Source organism: Prinia subflava, chromosome 6, assembly GCF_021018805.1.
Source record: "Prinia subflava isolate CZ2003 ecotype Zambia chromosome 6, Cam_Psub_1.2, whole genome shotgun sequence".
NCBI classification, from domain to species: Eukaryota; Metazoa; Chordata; class Aves; order Passeriformes; family Cisticolidae; genus Prinia; species Prinia subflava.
This window is the reverse complement of record NC_086252.1, coordinates 5,623,012-5,642,324: the sequence shown is the minus strand read 5'-3', so window position 1 is coordinate 5,642,324 and position 19,313 is coordinate 5,623,012. Positions and strand designations below refer to the sequence as shown.

Genomic DNA, 19,313 nt, shown 5'->3' with positions numbered 1-19,313 from the left:
GCAGGAGGGTGGGATTGGTCACACAGCAGCTGTTAAACCTCCCCTTTCAGACCTGACACCTTGTCCTATCTGCTTGTGATGAGGAGAGGGACCGAACATGTGGCATCTTGAACCCCAGCCAGGAGCAGGTCTGACCCCAAATTATCCTTCAGCCCCCACCCCTCAAACACACAGCAAGAAATTCCACAAGGTCAGCAGCAAATGAGACCTTTCCTTTTGAAAGGAGGTGGGAAATTTCAGAGGCCTTTCAAAGCGAGCAGAAAATGTCTACTTTGAAATGCCTCTTGCCATTACTTAAAAGAAAATACTGAAGTGTCAGCTCCATGGCACATACAGATAACCTCTCACGCCATCAAAACCTTCTGACTCCTGCCCCAGGATGCTATAAATAGCTGTGTGCACAATTAGCAGCTTTCAGGGCAATCTACAGAAAATCATAATCCATGTAAAATCGATAGGATCAGCTTTCCTAGCTGCAACAGCAGAGGTCAAGGGGAGATGAAAGCAGCAGGAGATCTGACCCCTGGGAAGGGTGGCAGTGGCAGCTCTGCAGCCTGGCAATGCTCCAGGGTACCTGTGCTTCTATGGGGTGATCCCAAGGCTGTGGGTGTGGGCAGCCCCTCCCCAGCTGCCTGCACCACCCCACTGCAGGGGCACACGTGCTCCTCTGATTAAAAATGCACGGCAGCCGCCGTGGCTGAGGCTCCCCAGCCGTGCATTTCATGTTTAATCCGTGCTGGCTGTTTGACCAGAGAGGATCTGTTACCTGCCTCTCCAGCTGGCCGCTGCCCCAGAGCTGGGATGACACAATCTGACAAGGAGTTTTATCCTTTCTCGCCCCTGCAGCATCCAGGACATGGAAAACTGACTTCACAAGCCAGTTTGCCACAGCCTTAAAACACTTTGGGGACCAAAAGTATGGACGGAGGCTGAATCATAGAATCCCAGAATGGTTTAAGTTGGAAGGGACCTTAAAGTTCATCCAGTTCCAATTCCTGCCATGGCAGGGACACCTTCCACTGTCCCAGGTTGCTCCAAGCCCCAATGTCCAACCTGGCCTTGGACACTGCCAGGGATCCAGGGGCAGGCACAGTTTCTCTTTCTGGTGATCCCCAGTGCCAGGCAGCTGAGCCTAAAGCAGTTTCTTTCTGTAGTCGTTCCAAGGATGAGCTATGTAGATTTGGCTCAGGAGAGCCTCAGGAATTTATGTTCTTTGAATTCCCTTCACGGCTCTTTCTTTCTTGCATCACCAGGTCATAAACTGGATGGTGCAGGCAGCACTGAGCTGATCTGAGTTTGGCACTGTTGGAGATCACCAGTGGCAGGGCTGCTCTCAATACCTTCCTCCCCCATCTCCTACTGATCCCAAGGATTTCCCCAAACCCCCAGAGAACTCTCTGTACGTGGGAGAGACCAGTGCAGGCCTGGCCTATTCTTCCTCTTGAACCTCGGCTGGGCCAGGGAGATGGAGCATCCAGCGTTGCTCAGGAAGGAGAGGGAAGCACTCAGTCAGTGCTGGCTCACTCCAGGGTGTGTGCTCCAGACAGGAGAGCACTCCCCGTGCACCCAGCAAGGGCTGCAGCTGTGGCGGTGGAGGCAGCGGGAACGGCAACACTTCCAGGACCCAGATGAGAGGGGACAGAGCTCAGCCCATGCTCTACTCAGAGCCCATCAGAGCCACCGTTCTGCCTGAGAAAAAGCAGGAAAGCAGGTTTAAAATAAAAGACAATCACTCCAGAAACACCTTCCTGGGATGGCTGGGATAGGCCTGCCCACCGCACCAGGCCGTTTGAAGAGCTCGCTGCTCGCAGGGCCATGCAAGAGCTCGCCCTGCCAGCCCTTCCTTCCTTCCAGGCAGAATTCCTCTTTACAAATGCCATGGAGGGGGTCGTTTCCCTGGGAGGTTTCCCGCTGATTTGACACAGAAAGCCTGGCATGTGCTTTTTCAGGGGGGGACATTTGGCATTGGAAGGCGCTGGGGAATGGTTTGCAGAGGTGAAAACCCAAAGCAGGGCAGAAAAGGCCCTGCTTAGGGAACACACCAGGATGGGATGATTTCCAGGGCAGGTGATGATTCTTCAAGTTTCTGTCCCCCAAAAGCCAGAGGATTTTGCTGTGTCATCTCCAAGTGTTTTGGAGGCAGTGGAAGTTTGTGCAAAGCTGTTTTTAAGCCACGAGCCTGTCGATAATCAGGTGCTTCATTTTGGGTGGAATGATCTCTTTTGGTTCTCTAATCTCACCATATTCACCCTTCTCTTTCCACACCTTTAATCTTCTCACCCTTCCAAATAAGCCACTTTCCATTCAAGTGTCTCCATCTCCTTCCACGCAAAAATGTGTCAACCTAACGACTAATGAACAATTAATGCTCATTGGAACGCTGCAGTTGAGTCTTCTTTACATCAGAATCATTCACTACAAAAGGCACGTTACCCTGTCCATTTAAAAAGCAGGTTATTCTCTCTTTCTCTGCTGCTTGCAGTTCTTTTCAGGCAAACAATACGAGCTCAGCCTCATTTCTGGCCCTGGTGTGCACATCCCAGTGGAGCATTGCATGAGAGGAGCGACCTGCAAGTCAAAGGGAGCAGATGCCTATTCTCTGGCCAGAAGCAGTTACCAGGAGAGACTTGAGCCTTTGAGACTTGGAATAAATTGTCATGCAGAAAACCGAATGCAGAGAAGCTCACAGAGAGCAAAGAGGAGAATGCCTTTTCCTGGTGTCGTGATGGGGCACAGCAATGCTGAGCCCTCCAAGCGCTTGGCAGGAGATGCTGGGAGGCTCTGGTTGAATGCAGGCCATGAGGAGGTGTTCAGGCTCATTGGAGGTTTGGGAAGTGGAAAATGAGTGAAAAATAACTTGTCTGAGATTTTTCTGGTCATGAGAAGTCACGAACTTCCCAGCGCTCCAGAGTTTTATGTATTCCACGCTGGAAGAGGCAGCATGGCAAACAGCTAAGGTCATGTGCACAAAGTGGAGGCACCAGAGCTGGATAATCCTTTTCCTAGACCGGACTTGCTCCAAGGGAGTACTCCCTTTAGGTACTCCCAGAATTTGTTTGCTCACTGTTTAAGCCCCTTGGTGGAGTGACAGTGAGCTTCTCTTAACACAACTCCAAAATACTGGGATAGTGGGAAGGTGGCATTTTGGAAACCACCAAAGTGACTTTAGAGCTGCAATCTGGCTTCCAAAAGCCTTTTAAACAATCAACATTTGGAGATAGTGGGCACAACACTATAGGCCAGGTCTTCTGGATGTGAAACTCCCCAGTGAGGGACTCAGTGTCCCCTTGCTGAGGGGTGACAGAGGATTCCAGGCAGTGCCTGCAGTTTATAGAGCAGGGAAAAGAAGGGTTGAGCTGGGCATGTCTGGTCCTGTGCTCCTGGATCCCAGACTGGAAATGTCCATGACAACACAAGACAAACACAGCAGCAAATAAGTAAATACGTATGTACTCTGCTGGGTACTGCACAGAGCAGGGAAAATGTGGAACTGTGGTGGCACTTTTCTCTGGAAATTCATGAAAACTCAGGGATTTTCCACTGTGGATGGACTGGGAGCCTGCAAATCTAAAGAGAGTGGGGACAACTGCTGTGGGGTAAAGATTCTAAGTGTTCAATGTGGGGAGGAGATTTGCCTGTCTGTATATTCCTCCCATTCATCGGCTTGGAAACATGACCTCTTAAAGGAAACCTTAGAAATGCAATTGCTTCTACATTTTTAAAAAAGGGGAGGAAAAAAAAGGGAGGCGAGGAGGGGGGGAAGAAGAAAACAAAACCAAAGAGAAACCAAACAAAAAACAAATCACAGAACCATTTATTACCATGAGGCATCTCTTCAAAATGTGGGTGTTCAGCACCTGGCAGCCTATTTTCCAAGGATATACAGCAGCACAAGGCAGGATTGGCTCTGGAGCCACTCGAAGGGGGAGTGTCAGGACCAGGCTGCACTGAAAAAAGGGAGAAGAGAAAGGAGAAAATGACGGGGAAGAATGGCAGGGCGTCTAACACTTTGCATCTAATGCCTCCACATGGCTGCAAGTGCCGTGGCAATTTGGCCCCGATAACACGGATGGAGGGATGTTGCTAACATATTGCTTCCTTGTCAAATGTCTCACTGGTTTTGCAGCCAAGTCTCCTGCCAGCGAGGCCGCAGCAGCGCCTCTCCGCTACTTTCATATGCAAAGAGGTTGTTAACTCAATTGCCAATAAAATTCTAGTGGGTGGAGAGGAGGACATCTGCCTGTCTAGTCCTGTGCTTGCCAACATGGTTCTTTTATTCCTCCAGAAGCCGCGAGCTCCGACTCGAGCTGGTATTTTGACAAGCATTTCTGTTTTCCTGACACAATGGGCAAAGTGGGCACAGATCTTGCGTGCCACTCGGAATATGTTTTCGGCGCCGTGATTTGCATCCCTCCCCGGATGCAGCAGCTTGGACAGTGGGGTTTGGTCTGACATGGAGATGAGCCGCCTCTCTACTTGCGACCGTGCAAGGGCAACGTGGGGACGATGCTCTGCAGGGGCCACGGGGCTCGGAGGGGCTTTGGAGGAGGGAGGAGAAGGGATGGGGATGGCGCCGAGGCAAACGGGTCATCGCATCAGGAGCTGCGCCATCCCGTTTGTGTCAACGCCACAGCTTCGGGCTGCTGCAACCCCAGGGGCCCAACTGAGCCAGGCTGCAGCCCCCTGAGGATGCTCCTCCAGAGAAGAGGGGGCTGATGGGGCATCTGTGCTCTTGGCACAGTCACAAATCCGCCCTCGAGTGAAACTGCGGCTGAAAACGAAAGGTACCCACTGACTGGAGGTGGTAGCCTGGTCACTAGGAGTGGGGTTGGCGGGCTTCATCCCCTGGGACTCATAGCCAGATTCTCCCAGTGCTTTCCAGGCCTAAATTCCACATAACCTCTGCTTTCCTGGCTAAGGATGAGCCACCCCCTTTGGGACGTGGTTCAGCTTGCCAGAGGAGGCCAAGCAGCCGCAGGGATTTCTGTGGAAAAGGCTTAGGCACATCAGACTGTACAGATGGCCAGAGCCAGAGTCTCTCAGGTATCACACAGGGCACAATCAGCTCTCCTCCACCCTCCTCCTCCCCCAGCTCGCCCTGCGTGCCAACCCTGCTGCCAAGCCTCATAAATTATCCCTCAGCTCTCCGAGTACTGCGCCATGGAGGGTGGGGAGCCACGGTCCAACTGCTCCTGCAGCTGCCCAAGGGCACAGCAGCCACACTGCTGCTCTGCCTGCACCCCCAGAACCAGAGCCCTCCTCTGGGGGGGACCACGGGCCAAAAGGACGGCTAATTTCACGCCTTTTAAACCAGATTCCTTTTAGCATGAAAAGAAAAATAACAGAGAAGTTCTTGTCTCCCTGGGGAATGTCTCGAGACTGGAGCTGTTTTATTATCAGGGTTAGTTTGACATCTGAGAGGAGAAGATTGTGATCTGAAATCTGCAATGAGAAGGGGCTAGTCCTTCCCTGAGTTCATAAATAAATGACCAAGAAGAGATACATGTCACTTTGTTTTCATTTATTGGGCTGAAGGTTCATCTCGAGAACAAAAGATCAGGAATTTATTGTCTTGTTAAGTGTCTGGAGGCTTTTAATAAGGTGCTGTGTTACTCTGACCATCTTACCATTCTGGAATTTGATTATCCAGACGTTCTGGTTCTTAATTGATAATTAATTTGAATAATGTGCAAAGAATTGAATGATGGAAGGGAGAAAGAGAAACAGATGGTTGGTCTATGTAGCTAGAAAACATTTAACAGGGGAAAAAACCATCACATTTGGAGCATAACAATATACTTTGTTCATCTCTGGGAAGAGACAATGGCATATGCTGTGGCTCATGTCTTCAAACTTCTGCCCTGGTAAGAGAAAGGAAGGGGAAGATGCTGAGACTGCAGCATGAAAAGGTGGATGGCAAAACGTGTGAGGAGTGGAGAGCTGGCAGATGTGAAATCTGGCATTACTGTCCCTGGGAAGGGGAGATCTGGGCCATGCCATTTGTTGGACGTGGTGCTGGTGTGGACAATCTCAAATTCCAGTTCTCCTTTAATGTGCAAAGCAGTTGAAGAGAGGGAGATGCAATGCTGCAGCATCAAGGGCTCTGTGTGGTTGTTGGGAAGGGATCTGTGTATTTCATGTTCTCAGATTAATTCTTTGCCTCTGAGGATGTTACAAAGAAGATTCAACTCCAGGAAAGGCAGAGCAGGGAAAATGGCACTGAAATGCCACCATTTTCCTTATCCTCTGCAACACCACCCCCTAAAGCCTCGCTGCCCCTCACAGGCCCTTCATTTCCACCTTCAGAAATCCCACCAACCTCTGGATAGGATGTGGTTTCTGCCAGGGTTTCTGCAGAAGACACAAGTTCCTGCCAAGACCTGTGCTCAGGAGTTCATTCCAGCAGGGAGCTGTGGGCAGCTGCTCCTGATATTCTCCCTTCACCCCATGACATTCCAGGCTCCTGACTGGGTGTTTTTCAAGCCATGGCCTCCAGAACTCTTCCTTCTGGGATTCCTGGCTATCACATGGCTTAGGCTCCTACAACTATGAGCTTTATGAAAGCATCTTTTCCTGGAACCTACACCCACTGTTTTGAATTTTTTTTTTCTGAAGGGTTGTTACTTAAATGTATTCATTCCTCCTTCAAGGGCAGACTGTACTTATGGAGACAGCAGAGAGAGTTATGGCAGAAGGCAATTCAGATTCTGCGAGGGAAATAGGAACAAACAACCAATGTATTTTCTCCCATCCACCCACGGATGTCAAAGGCCCAAAGCCTTTACCTCACAGGAAAAGTGAATCAGGTGCCCACAGACACATTTGCTTTATTCCGTGGGCAGTGCCACGCTGGTTCTGGGTCTGAAAGCAGCAAAGCTCTCTGCAGAGCGCTCTTCCCTTCCCTCCTCCAAGCTCAATCACGTTTTGCATGTGGAGGATGTGCAGGAGAACTTATCCCCACACCCTTATGTCCAATTCAGTAGCCTTACGACTCCAGCACCCAAACTAGTGCCCAGTGCTCCATCTCTATCCACGAGCTGGGATTTCAAACGGGGTCCAGCCGAGGTGAGCAGGATGGCAGGGGGATGCCCAAGGTCAAACATCAAATGCAATCCGTTTTGGTAAGGCCTACAGAAATCATTCCTTCCATTTTTTTTGGCTTTCCAACCCCTCCAGTGGAGTAAGGAACCAAAAAGACCTGATTAAAGAGGCTCTCATCGATGCAAATGGATTGCAACGGTTTTTAAAGGAGTTAAATTTGCAGCCTGAACTACTTGGCAGAATCTCTGAAATCATTATTCTTTTATTCATAGCAGTAATAAATAATAATAAACCTAAACATCCCAATGGTCCCCACACCTCCTGCATCTCCCTAGCTGCAGATCTCAAACATGAATAATAATTACAGCTTATCAAATCAGGCCATGATTAGAGACAACAGAAAGACATTTCATATTGTTAACTTCCTCACACAAGAGGGGAAAAAAATCAGGTCATAGGGGTATTAAAAATTTATATCATAGCATTTGACTTGACTCATCTCTTAAAAAGGAAAAAAAAGCCAGCATGTATTATGTATTTAGGCAATTCCTTTTAAACCATCTCCCGAATGAGCACAAGACAGGCCAATAACTTGATAGATGGATGGTTCCATCCAGCCTGTGTGCATATTTTATACACACACGCACGTGCAGACACTTACCGGGCACTCACACCTATATAAAACATCATATACATACACAGAGAGTGGTATAAATCTATTTATAGCCCTTAGCCGAAGGCAGACGCAGAGCTAATGTTAAAAAAAAAAAAATCCCTATGCAGAGATAGCATCTTATTTAAATCTGGCAGCTTTGGAAGAGCAACTTTTTTGCCAATTTTTTGTGGAGTCGCAGCAACCTCTGCACAGCTTGGTTCATTAGCTGCCTGATTCCTGTTTGTGTTTGCTGCTTGTGTTGTTTGTTTCTCTCTCCTTGGGTCATTTTTCTGGCTTTCGTGGTTCAGAAAATACCTTGACAAGGGGAAAAAGCAAGTCCTTGATGCTATGGAGCACAGAGGAAGGAGTGGAATAAATCAAGTCAAGCAAGAGGCTGAATTCTTATCTCATCTCTCAGGAGATTGTGAGATGGAACCAGCTCCTGCCTGGATGATTTTCAGAACCCCCATTCACCTGCTGGGGCTGCACTTTTGCTTTGGCAAGGGAGCCCTGCAGAGCCGGGGTCCCTGTGGGCACATCCCATCCCTTCCCATCCCATCCCACCCCATCCCATCCCATCCCATCCCATCCCATCCCATCCCATCCCATCCCATCCCATCCCATCCCATCCCATCCCATCCCATCCCATCCCATCCCATCCCATCCCATCCCATCCCATCCCATCCCATCCCATCCCATCCCATCCCATCCCATCCCATCCCATCCCATCCCATCCCATCCCATCCCATCCCATCCCATCCCATCCCATCCCATCCCATCCCATCCCATCCCATCCCATCCCATCCCATCCCATCCCACCCCACCCCACCCCACCCCACCCCACCCCACCCCACCCCCTGCTCTGCCAAGGCTGTGCTCAAGCACCTGCCCAGTTCAAGGGGAAAATGTGACATTTCAGTCAAAGATGCCCAAGGCTGCCTTGATCTGGGTGTCTGCTCCAGCTGATGGAAGGAGAAGCCTCCAAATCTCGCTGGATGCCTCCTGGTTCCTTAGGTCCTGGGCCAGAGTTTTCACCAGCCCATTACAACTGTTCTAAAACCCAACCAGAATCCTCACACTGCTCAGAAAAATCCTTCCATGTGTTTCCATGTAAAAATTCCCTTTCTATGAGAGGCATGGTTCTGTGTCCAAGGGTGTCAGAACCACATCTCTCCAAAATGCTGCTGGAAATCTTGGAAAGGCAGAGCCCACAGAGTGCTGCAGATAATGTCTCTGTGCACATGCCCTGGCACCAGCCTGCTCTCTTCAGGAGAGGTCAGCACACTAACATTAGATGCTTTAATAGAGCAGCCACCAACATCTCCTAAGATATTTTGAAAGCTTAAAAAAAAATTTTAAAAACCCCAAACCCTCAAATATATTTTTTTCAACATCTGCAGTCAATGAAAGGAGAGATGCAAATCTGCTGTCATTTGCATGCAAATTTTTTTACATCAAATCAGTGACAGAATGCACAATAAACACACTTTAAATTGAAATATTCCATGTTCACTTCCTCCTAGCCTTGCCTGCAGCTGGGATTCAATTTTCATGCATGGCTCCACACAGGTGACCGTCCTCCAGTGGCTCTGAAACCAGGAAGAGTGTGGGAAAGATGGAATTACAGAGGCAAAGTAATTGCAACCAGCTCATGACTCAAAACCCAGCTGTCATGAGAGAGAGTAAAGATGAAGGTTCTTCAGAAATAAATGCTGTTGAAAGAGTCTGTATCTGTCTCAAAGCCTAAAGCATCCTTTATGATAATCACTAACATTTTGATCACAGGGAAATATGATAATCGCTCGCCCTGGAGTCCATGCAATCAGGAATAATAGCAAATATCTCTGTAAGGCTTGTTTGTTCCAGGCTTTGAGCAGCTCAGCCTGTACAGTACGGCGGCGCTGCAGGGGAGGGCAGCACTCCCAGCGTCACTGCAGGGCTGGGCCAAGCTGGGCAGCCAGGGAAGGGGCTGGCTTGGGCCGTGTGGGGAGAGCAGAGGGGCTGGCACGGAGCTGAGCTCCCCCCAGGGCCCACAGCCACCCTTCTGTGTCCCATGGCCAGCCTGGGTCCAGCTCCAGGCCCGTACATCCCCACTCCCCATCTATTCCCATCCCCAGCCCCAGCCCCGTATCAAGCCCCAACCCCATCCCCATCCTTGTGTCCATCCCCATCCCCAACCCCATCCATCCCCATCTCCATCTCTATTCCTATCTCCATCCCTCACTCCATTTCTATTCCTATCTCCATCCTCATCCCCTTCCTCACCCATACCCAACCCCATCTTCATCCCTATCTTCATCCGCATCCCCATTCACTTCCCATCTCCATCCCCAAACTTATCTCCATCCCCATCCCCCATTCTTCATCATCTTTCATTTCCCCATCCATCCCTATCTCCATGCCCAATTCTATCCCCATTCCTATCTTCATCCCCTTTCTCCTCCCATCTCCACCCCTATCTCCATCCCCAAACTCTCCTCCATCCCTACCCCCACCTCTATTCCTATGTCCATCCCCATCCCCAACCCCATCCATTCCCATTCTCATTCCCATGTCCATCCTCATCCAGCCCCATCTCCTTCCTCCACTCCCTCTCCATCCCTTCCAGACCCTGCTGGTTTCAGCAGCATGCTTCAAGCTGTAGCTGGTGCTTTACTTTTCCTACCAGGGAAAACCCTTTCTGGTGTCTGCCCAAAACCCTTCCTGCTGAAAATTTAAACTCTCTCATTCTTGTCAAGCGTGGTCAGCTGAATATTTGTCTCCAGCAGCTCCCAGCTCCCCTCATCCCCATGGCACTGCACATCCCTTGAGTCCATCCCAGCTTTCCCAGGGAGTGCCCATTCACCAGGAGGGCAAACCAAAGGAAAAGCTGGCAAATCAATCCTTTGTGTTTTAACAGCCCAAGGCCAGCTGGGAACCCTTGGGATGCCTCCGTGTGTTGCTCCCTGATGCTGTGGGAGCAGGGCAGGTTGCCAGGGCTGGTCCTGGACGCATGGCTGGAGGGGTGGGAGCGTTTGGAAGTCGCCTGGATCTGTCTCGGCCCCTCAGCAGCCACAGCTGCTCAGCAGAAAAGCTTCACCGTGACCCACACGCTGTTAAGAGCCACATTTTCCCCCAAATTGCTCTGCCCCAGCAAGGCTGCAAAGGCACTTCAGGCCGGCTGGGGAGATCTCCCTGGAAGTTAAGCACCGAATCCATCTGCCTGTGAGATATGAGATGCCTTGTGAAATCCAGCCTCGGGCACTTCTGAGCTCCTCCTGACCCAGCCCAGGTAACCCTGGACACAGGTCAGTGGAACAGAGCTGCACGCACCTTCCTGTGCTCACTGCTGCACGTGGCAAAGCCTCCGAGCCCCGGGAAGCACGGAGGGCATGCAGCGGAGAAATGTCAGTGGAATTCCCCCAAAACCCCACTGCTGGTGCCCACTCATTGCATGTGTATTTTGAAGGGAACTTCTCCAGACAGTCAGAATTGCTGAAAAAAAACCCCAGCCCAGAAAATGTCCCAAATTTGCCTGATTCCTGGTTCTCTGCAAGAGGAAATGTCTAGGATAGAGCGGTGAGGAGTGAAGGAGCATCACCTACCCCTGTGGGAATGCATGTGCTCTCCTGTGCACTTGCTATCCAAAGGCCATTTAAAATACAGAATGGCTGAGCTGCTTCTTCTCTCCTTTTCCCTTTTTCTCTCCCAAGGAATTAAAAGTCCTGTTTGAGACCCACTTATCTGGCAGGGGAGAGGATAATTGGAAATGCCCTGGTAGAGCTGACACATCCGGAGATACAGTGAGGAGCAGCAGAAACACCTCGGAGACACGCACAAACTTAATAAATGTTGGGGGGGGAAATCTAATAATCGCTTTGCTGTCTCAACAGCTCCTTAGCTTAGAAGAGACACTCATTTTTCACTGCGTGTCCACTGTTCTTTAACCCTGTGAGAGCTCCCATAAAACACCCACGCTTCGACGTGTCCTGAGTCAGCAGCACATCTGCCCAAGGTCTCCTTGGCAAACCTCGGCAGCTGCCTCTGGAAAAGCCTGGACGCTGCCGGCTGCAGGTCAGCCAGAAAATATTTCCTCCCTGGCTTATGTGCCCAGAGGCTGGAAAAATGCTATTTGTGACCATCTCCCACCTCTTCTGTCAAAAATAAAGCTTGAGCACTGTTCAAGGCTTTCTGGAAAACATTCAGGAAAGCACAGGCACCAAGAATTTGGAGGGAAGCAGGCAGTGTCCATCTGGTGTTTCACTCCTGTTTCCATTTCCCCTCACATTTTTTTGGGCAAGAGCCTCCAAGGTTGAAATCCAGAATCTGGGTGCAAGGACAGGTCCCCAGCACAGAGATCCCATGGGACATGGTGGGCCAAGCCCTTGCTCTGGAGGAAATGTGCCAGCACGGGCAGTTGTTCCTCTCCATAAAAGCAATTCCAGCTCTATTTCCTCATGTGTGAGCAGGTTCTCCTGCCCTTTGGCCTCCCATGGAGTTTGTATTTTTATGGTAAAGCTCTTAAAAAAAGTGGTTGCACAACCTCAAGCACGAGCCCCTGGCTGGCTTGGGGATGGTTTTGCTGGTTATTCGTACAGAGGCTGTGGAAAATTCCTGGATGGACCTGTGGAGGATGGACACAGAGCCACGCAGACTTCCCCACCACTCATGGAGCCACCCTCCACGATGGATTTGAGGTGACCAATGGGGATATTTTGGCTCACAGGTCCCCAGTCTGTGTACAATGCAGGCTCACGGTGGGTATGCTTGCATAGAATCATGGAATCACTGATGTTGGAAAAGGCCTTGAGCCCCACCATGAATGAGCACCACCATGTTCACCAGTAAACCGTGTCCCCTAGTGCCACATCCACTCATTTTCTGAGCTCCTCCAAGGAATGGTGACTCCATTCCAGGTCCTGCACAATCCCTGCCTGCATCCCCCATGGACAGTAGTGAAGAGGCAAAGCTCAGGGTGGAGAAATCCAAGCAGCTGGAGCAGAGGAAAAAAAAAATCATCTCCCCTTTTCCAGGAAAGTGCTTTATAACCTGACTGCTCTTATATTTGTTTATTAAACACAGGTTTGGGGAGGAAATGCCTCGCTGCAGTGACAGGCCGCATTTCCAAGGTTATCCCGGAGCACAAGGCAAGACAAGAGTCATTTTTCATCCCCATAATTAGAGAGAGCACATTAGCAGATTAGCATTAAGCAACATTTACATATTGTGATGTGGCCCTAACCAAATTAAGGGCTTTCTCTGTCACCCTGCTCAGCACCTTGCAGCAGGCAGGGCTGTGCTCACAGTCCTACATCGGGTTTCTAGGATTTGTTTTCCCTGCTTCTCATCGCATCCCAGTGGTAAATTTAAGAACAACCTCCCTCCACCACCTGCGTTTCCTTTGGTTTGCTCATCACTGGCAGCAGTTCAAATCCCAGACCGGGATGCCTGGCAGGGAGTGGACATGGGATGGTCACAGAGCATTCCCAGGTTCCTCAAACCACTTTCCATGAAATGCTCCACCTTTCCCCCCCCACAAAAAATCCAACCCTCAGCCCAGCCACTCCCAGCTCCTCCACAGCCATTTCCCAGGTTCCCAGACTCAACTGTCGAGGCTGCAGACACATTTATTATCTTTTTTTGCTGTGCCATCTGGCATTTGTGTATCAGAAGAAGATTATATCTGTGTCAAACAGGGGGAAAAATATCTCTCCCTGTAACAGTTGTAGAAGCAAGGGGGAGAAAAAAATGCATTAAAAAAAAATTAAATCCCGTGGACCATATGGAAGATTTTTTTTCTTAAGTGATCTATCTTGAGCAATTAGGAGGTGTCACAGCAGATCCTGGGCTCGCTGGGAGAGGAGCAGGGTGGCAGCGTCGGCCTACCTGAGTCACTGCCACTGCCACTGCCTGAAATAGCCCGGGGACATGAACTACCCCCCTCTCCTCTCCCAAAATGGGGGCAGAGGGGCAAGCGAGAGGAGAGGGAACAAAGCGGGACAGCTTGCAGCACGCCGAGTGAATCAGAGCCATGGCCTTTCTTTGCCTTTCGGGGTTTTTATCATCGCGCGTCTTGCGAAAGCAAGAGGTGTGAACCCGCCGTGGAGCACGGCCAGGTCTGCAGCGCCTGCTCCGAGCCTCCCGTGCCCGGGATAGTGGAAAATTACCGGCTTCTCCTCCCGGGGCTGCCACACGGGCCCTGGCAGGGCCAGGGGACCCACCGCTGGCACGGCCCGCTGGGCACCGACAGGAGCCACCGCATCCTGTGGGTGTGCCGTGGGGACCGGGGGCTGCCGTGGGGACCGGGGGGTGCCATGGGGACCGGGGGGTGCCATGGGGACCGGGGGGTGCCGTGGGGACCGGGGGCTGCCGTGGGGACTGGGGGGTGCCGTGGGGACTGGGGGGTGCCCTTGGCTCGGCAGGGTGGGCACGGCCCCTCCTGGCTTAGCAAGGTGGCTCCATGGTCACCTCCTGACCGAGAGCATCCCCTGCAGCACTCTGGCTGCATCCTCCAGCTGGCAGAGCGCAGGGAGGGGAAGCACAGCCAGCACCACCCGGGAAAAGTCCTGGTGGGAAGGCAGAAGTGCCAGCAGGCGATGTGCAGGTCCTCCTTTCCCGGCCCATGGCTGGCAGTGCCTCGGTGAGCAGGAGAGCAGCTCCCGTCGGGAATGCAGGCACCGCCGTCCCCAGCCTGCAGCCGGGCTGGGAAAGCGGCTCCCACCACGCCCTGGCAGAGCAAACGGGCTCAGACCGACACCGCACAGGCAGCCCGGCCCCATCCTTCTGGGACACACGGTAAACAAAGGAAATACCACAAAATCAAACAGCATCACTGCCCAGGGCCAGCCGTCTTCCCCCACTCCTCTCCGGAAAGGCTTCTCGCCGCATCCCCTTTTTCCCCCCTCCACCGTCGGTGCTCTTCCCTCTGGGAATCAGTCCGGCCCAGTATTTATTCTACCCGCAGCCCCCCAGAATTCCCCCTGGGTTTTGGCAGTGCCAACCAGAGCCATTCCCTCCTTGCTGTGATTCACACTGGCCCGGGCAGATGTTTGCTGATGTGGTAGCGGGAGGGAGTGAAGCTCCAGCTGCTCTCCGCTCTTCCTGCTGTGAAAGTTTATGCCGTGGAGTTATTTTTACCAGGAAATCCAGCTGTGGTCAGAGCTCTTTTGGCAACTGCCCAGCCCTGAGGGTGAGGAGCACCAAAACCCACTGTTCCAGCACCCCACACCATGCTGACCTCCCTGCCGGGTACCCTCCCTCTGCCCCCCACATCCCCCACGTCAGCATCCCTGCAGAACGTCCCATGGGGCAGGGAGGTGCCAGTGGCAGCCCCTAGGGCTGCTGTCCCTGCCCATCCCACTGCAAACAGCCACAGCGGCATCTCTACCCTGGGCCGTGTGCCACTGACAACAGCAGCGGGCCTGAGTCACCCAGGATGTCTCGTTGGGGCTTGACCGCATCACCCCGGATTTTGGGGAGAGGTGGAAAGCAGCCAAGGGGCAGAAAGGCAGCTGAACAGCAGCAGGATCATTTAAAGGGCTCCAGCCTCCTCTGCTCTGTTCTAGGAACACAGGAGCCCCACACTGAAGGGTATGCCCCCCCACCAGCCCACCATTGCCCATGTGCTTACAAGGACACGGGAGTCAGCCAGGTGGGGCAAAAATTTCCATCCATGTCTTTTCATTGTGTAAATCCCTCTGGAAATAAAGAATAAGCATGAAGTCCTGCTACCAAGCCAAGACTGGCTGTGATCTATCCTGCACCCAGGGAGAGAAGATCCCTGCTGGGGTGCACCCAGTTAAAACTTCTCCCTGCATGTCTAGGGCTGAGGAAGGGGGGCTGCCAGGTTGGCTTAGCAAAGCTGGTAAGAAAACTCTCAAAAACAACTTGCTAGAAGATGTGTCCCAGCAGAAGTGTTCCTTGTGACTTGCTTGTTTAGGCTTCCCCATCCTCCCCAAGGATGCACCTGGAGCCTGCTCCACGCTCCAAATCCCCCTCTTTGGGGTCACTTGGAGAACTCTCACTGTGGAGAACAGGACACTCATTGCTGCCTTGACCTCTCTGCAGAAGCCTCTCCAAACTCGCTCATTCCTCTCTTTGGTTACATTTACCAAAGTTTCTAGTGTTTCCCATCCCCAGTTTGCTTTGGCAGCCCCAGCAGTGAGTTCCCTGTCCTTCTACATCCAGATTCTCCTTTTTCCACCTGGCCTCTCATTAGAAAAGCCCTCTCCTCTGGAAAATCCCAAGCTCAAAAATCCCTGGCTCGAGCTCCTTCGGAGTTCCTGCAACTCTGCAGTTTTGGGCAGGAGGTCTTCCCCACCAGCATCCTTGCTCTGCATTGGAACTCCCCATCCTGCACACCCAGGAGTTGAACCCCAGTTGAACCCAGGCCTGTGAGTCCTTGCTCTTCAGAGCTGCTGTTCTGCAGGAAAATAAGGAGATGAGAGAAATGAGAAGGGATGAGAGGAGGATGGATGCCAGCTTGGGAACATCTGAGTGGAAATGAGAGCTGGCAGTCAGTGAGGATCCCAGTTATTTATCTGCTATCTGTTTCATTAGGTTTTATTTCTGTTCCAGAAAAACTGGGGGGGAAAAATTTATATCTGAAGTCAAACAGAACATTTTCTTTCGCTAAAAGGGAAGGATTTCACCTCTGCCTCAACATTAGAATAATTTCCATTTCAAAAGTGGCCTGTGATTTTGAAATGAAAATTGAGACCGTCCCATCCCCAAAGGTTGAAGTGGGATGTTTTGACAGACATTTCCCCTTTTTTGGTGTTTTTTTGGTTGGTTGGGGTTTTTTTGTTTTGTTTTTGTTTTGGTGGGGTTTTTGGGGGGGGGCTTTTTTGGGGGGTGGGGGTTTTTGTGTGTGGGGGGGGGGGGTTGTTTGTTTGTTTGTTTGTTTGTTGTTTGTTTTTTAGCTCTAGGGCCCTTTTGCCTGGAATCAATATATCCCTGCAGCGAGCTCTGCATTTGACAAGCAGCAACTTTTCACCAGCTGAACATCCCCTTAAATCTTCGTCAGCTGAGGACAAGGCTCACTGGTGCAGCATTCTTGTCGAGGTCCCTCTGCCCTTGGATGCAGCATCCTCCATCCTCACCAATTCCTCAAGGATGTCACCTGGCAATCCCCACAACTCATTAGCATTTAATACGCAGCAAGAGGAGCTGGTACCTATTCCTCCCATCCAAAATAATCTCCCAATGTTTGAAAATAAACAGCAGAAATATGTCCCAGCAGGTGTTACCTCTTCAATGTTGTCTTGTTTGTAGCCAGTCACAAGACAACATTCCCATAACGCCAGAGGTAAGCAGATGGCATTTATTAATTTACATCGTAAATATGCTCTAATGTGTACACTGAGAAGCCACTGCTGTGGGAGGCAGCTCTACCTGGCTTACACGGAACATCACAGCCCAAACACTTCACCTGAGACCGGGAACAGCGGTGCCGTGTCCCTCCTCTGGCTCCCCACGGAGGCTCTGTGCCTTTCTACAGCAGCACTGGAGCAGTTCTGCCTCTTCCCACAGCTGCCAATTGGTTGCCCCAGGCACCAAACTGGAGAAAATTACACCCAAAGTTATTAGAGGCAGCAAGACTGCAGGCAGCATCAACACAGCATATGTCCCAAAGTAAACAGATTGCGTGGAATCTTCCTGAACGTGCCGAGGGGCCGCGGGTGCCGAAATCGCTCTTCCCGAGATGCGGAGCTGCCTGCGGGGAGGGGAACGTGCTCTGGGAAGGGGCTGGGTGCTCCCCCCAGGGCCCAGACCTGCAGCTCTGCTGGTGGCTCTCCTGGAGAGCTGCTGACCTGCCCTGCTGTGGGCAGGGACGCGCTGGAATAGGGAGCTGGAAAATCGTGGAAGGTGCTCTCCTGGCCAGGCCACCCGGCACATCCGGGAATGATTGGGACTGGATGGAGAATTATCAACGCAGATGGGTTTGCACTAGAATAGCTCTGTCTCATCTCCTCCTCCCAGACCTCCCCTCCTCTCTTCTGCAAAGTGACACAGTCAAAAAGTGGTGAGTTTTTAATATTTTCCAAGATTTTTTCTTTTTAAATCTGGAAAGAGACACAAATAAATGGGCAGCAAAAGGAACCCAGCATCACTGAGGGATCTAAAAGATGCAACTTTTTTTTGCTGAAGGTGGTTCTGAGCTGGGGGAACACCAGCCCACCCTTCTTGCAGTGGACACTGTGGCTGCAAAGGGCTGTGGCACCAGAGAAGGAAGGACATCCCAAGGACCGCAGCACAGCCTCCAACTCCAACCTGCCAGGAGCATCCAGCCTGCCTGGAAATCCCTGTCTGTGTTGCCTAATGCAGGAGCTGATCCCAAATCCAGCTGCCACCCATCCTGCTTGGAGACCTTGGGAGTGTTGCTCAGAGGCCTTGTCCCCAATATCACCTGAGTTCAGCAATGGCTGAGAGCACTGAGGGTAAAAAACCCAACCAGAGCACATCAGGAGGCTGCGCTAAGAGATTTGTGGCATAACGTGATACCTGCAGGATTTAAAATCCACATGCCATCAGAGCTGAGCAAGGGGAGCCCCACATCTGGTGCAGCACCTGCCCAGTGCCCCCTCCTCCTGCACCACCCCAGAGCCCACGATGAGGGACGGATGCAGGGGAACATCACCCACACTGCAGAGTCTGCACTGGGGGGAGGAAACTCGCTCCAGCTGCCAGCTCTGGCTGATAAGACAATCTCCTTTCATCTCTTATTGCCTCTCACTCCACCCCTTCATTCTTTATTTTCTTTTTGGTTGCACCCAAAGGCCCATGCTGCCCTGGGTGCCCTGCGTCACACTGACGTCAGGGAGGCAGCCAGGGCCCCGATCATGGGGCTTCTTTCACAACCTGCCTGCCCTGGGGACTCTCATTAATCAAGATCCGCAGATAAGGGCCCTGCAGAGCACTGCCAGCAGTCCCAAGGGAGCCCACACTGGTTTTTCTGCACAGCCGCCCTGGCAGAGCGGGAACAGGGCAAACATGCTGGGAAAGGAGGCTGGAAAAGGGCAGGTACAGGGCTGGAGGGGCTCCAGTTGTGTGCACGGTGGCAGCACTGGGTTTGGGGAACCCTGCTCCAGTGGAAGGTGTCCCCCTCCATGGCAGGGGCAGGGAATGGAATGAGCTTTAAAATCCCTTCCAACCCAAACGCCTCTGTGATTGCTCCAGGGTTGGGACAGGACCTTCTGCATCCACCCTGGGACAAAAAAAAATATGGATTTGGCCACAAACCTTTGGCTTGGGCAGTTCTTCTATTTATCCATCCCATCCTGCTGGCTCAACACTTGGCTGTGGATACCGAGCATCAGCCCCATCAGGAGACATCAGTCATCCCACATCCACATGGCAGTGAGAGGAACAAGTCTTCCATTTTTCCGTCTTCTTGGAGAACTTCAAAAGAGAAAACGAAAAAAAAAATACTTTTAAGAGTCTCCCAGCCCTACCTCCTTCTCCTTCATGCCTGCTACTCGGTGGAAAACAAGGGTTACCTTAGCTGCTGGATATCTCTTGCTCAAGGATGATTATTTGCAATCACTCCTAGCATGGCTTTGTGCTAAGTGCTGGCCCAGCACTGGTTTTGGGAAGAGGGCATAAATTTAGGTCTCATTTTGAGCCACAACCCTCATTT

General features: G+C 51.5%; 1 protein-coding gene across 1 annotated transcript; it reads left to right on the top strand.

Annotated features, from left to right (window-relative positions):
- The first annotated feature begins 12,620 nt into the window (after window positions 1-12,620).
- On the top strand, window positions 12,621-19,071 carry LOC134551872 (uncharacterized). Its single transcript, XM_063399855.1, has 5 exons — window positions 12,621-12,638; window positions 13,642-13,940; window positions 14,170-14,470; window positions 15,241-15,326; window positions 16,597-19,071. The coding sequence occupies exons 1-5, from the start codon at window positions 12,621-12,623 to the stop codon at window positions 16,946-16,948; spliced, it is 1,056 nt and encodes a 351-aa protein (XP_063255925.1). The 3' UTR covers window positions 16,949-19,071.
- The last annotated feature ends 242 nt before the right edge of the window (window positions 19,072-19,313 follow it).

Excerpts from the sequence above, each read along its gene's own strand:
- LOC134551872 (XM_063399855.1), top strand. Across the intron at positions 13,941-14,169 it reads GACAGGAGCCACCGCATCCT|CACTCTGGCTGCATCCTCCA; the intron begins GTGGGTGTGCCG and ends CATCCCCTGCAG. Across the intron at positions 14,471-15,240 it reads CCATCCTTCTGGGACACACG|GAACACAGGAGCCCCACACT; the intron begins GTAAACAAAGGA and ends GCTCTGTTCTAG.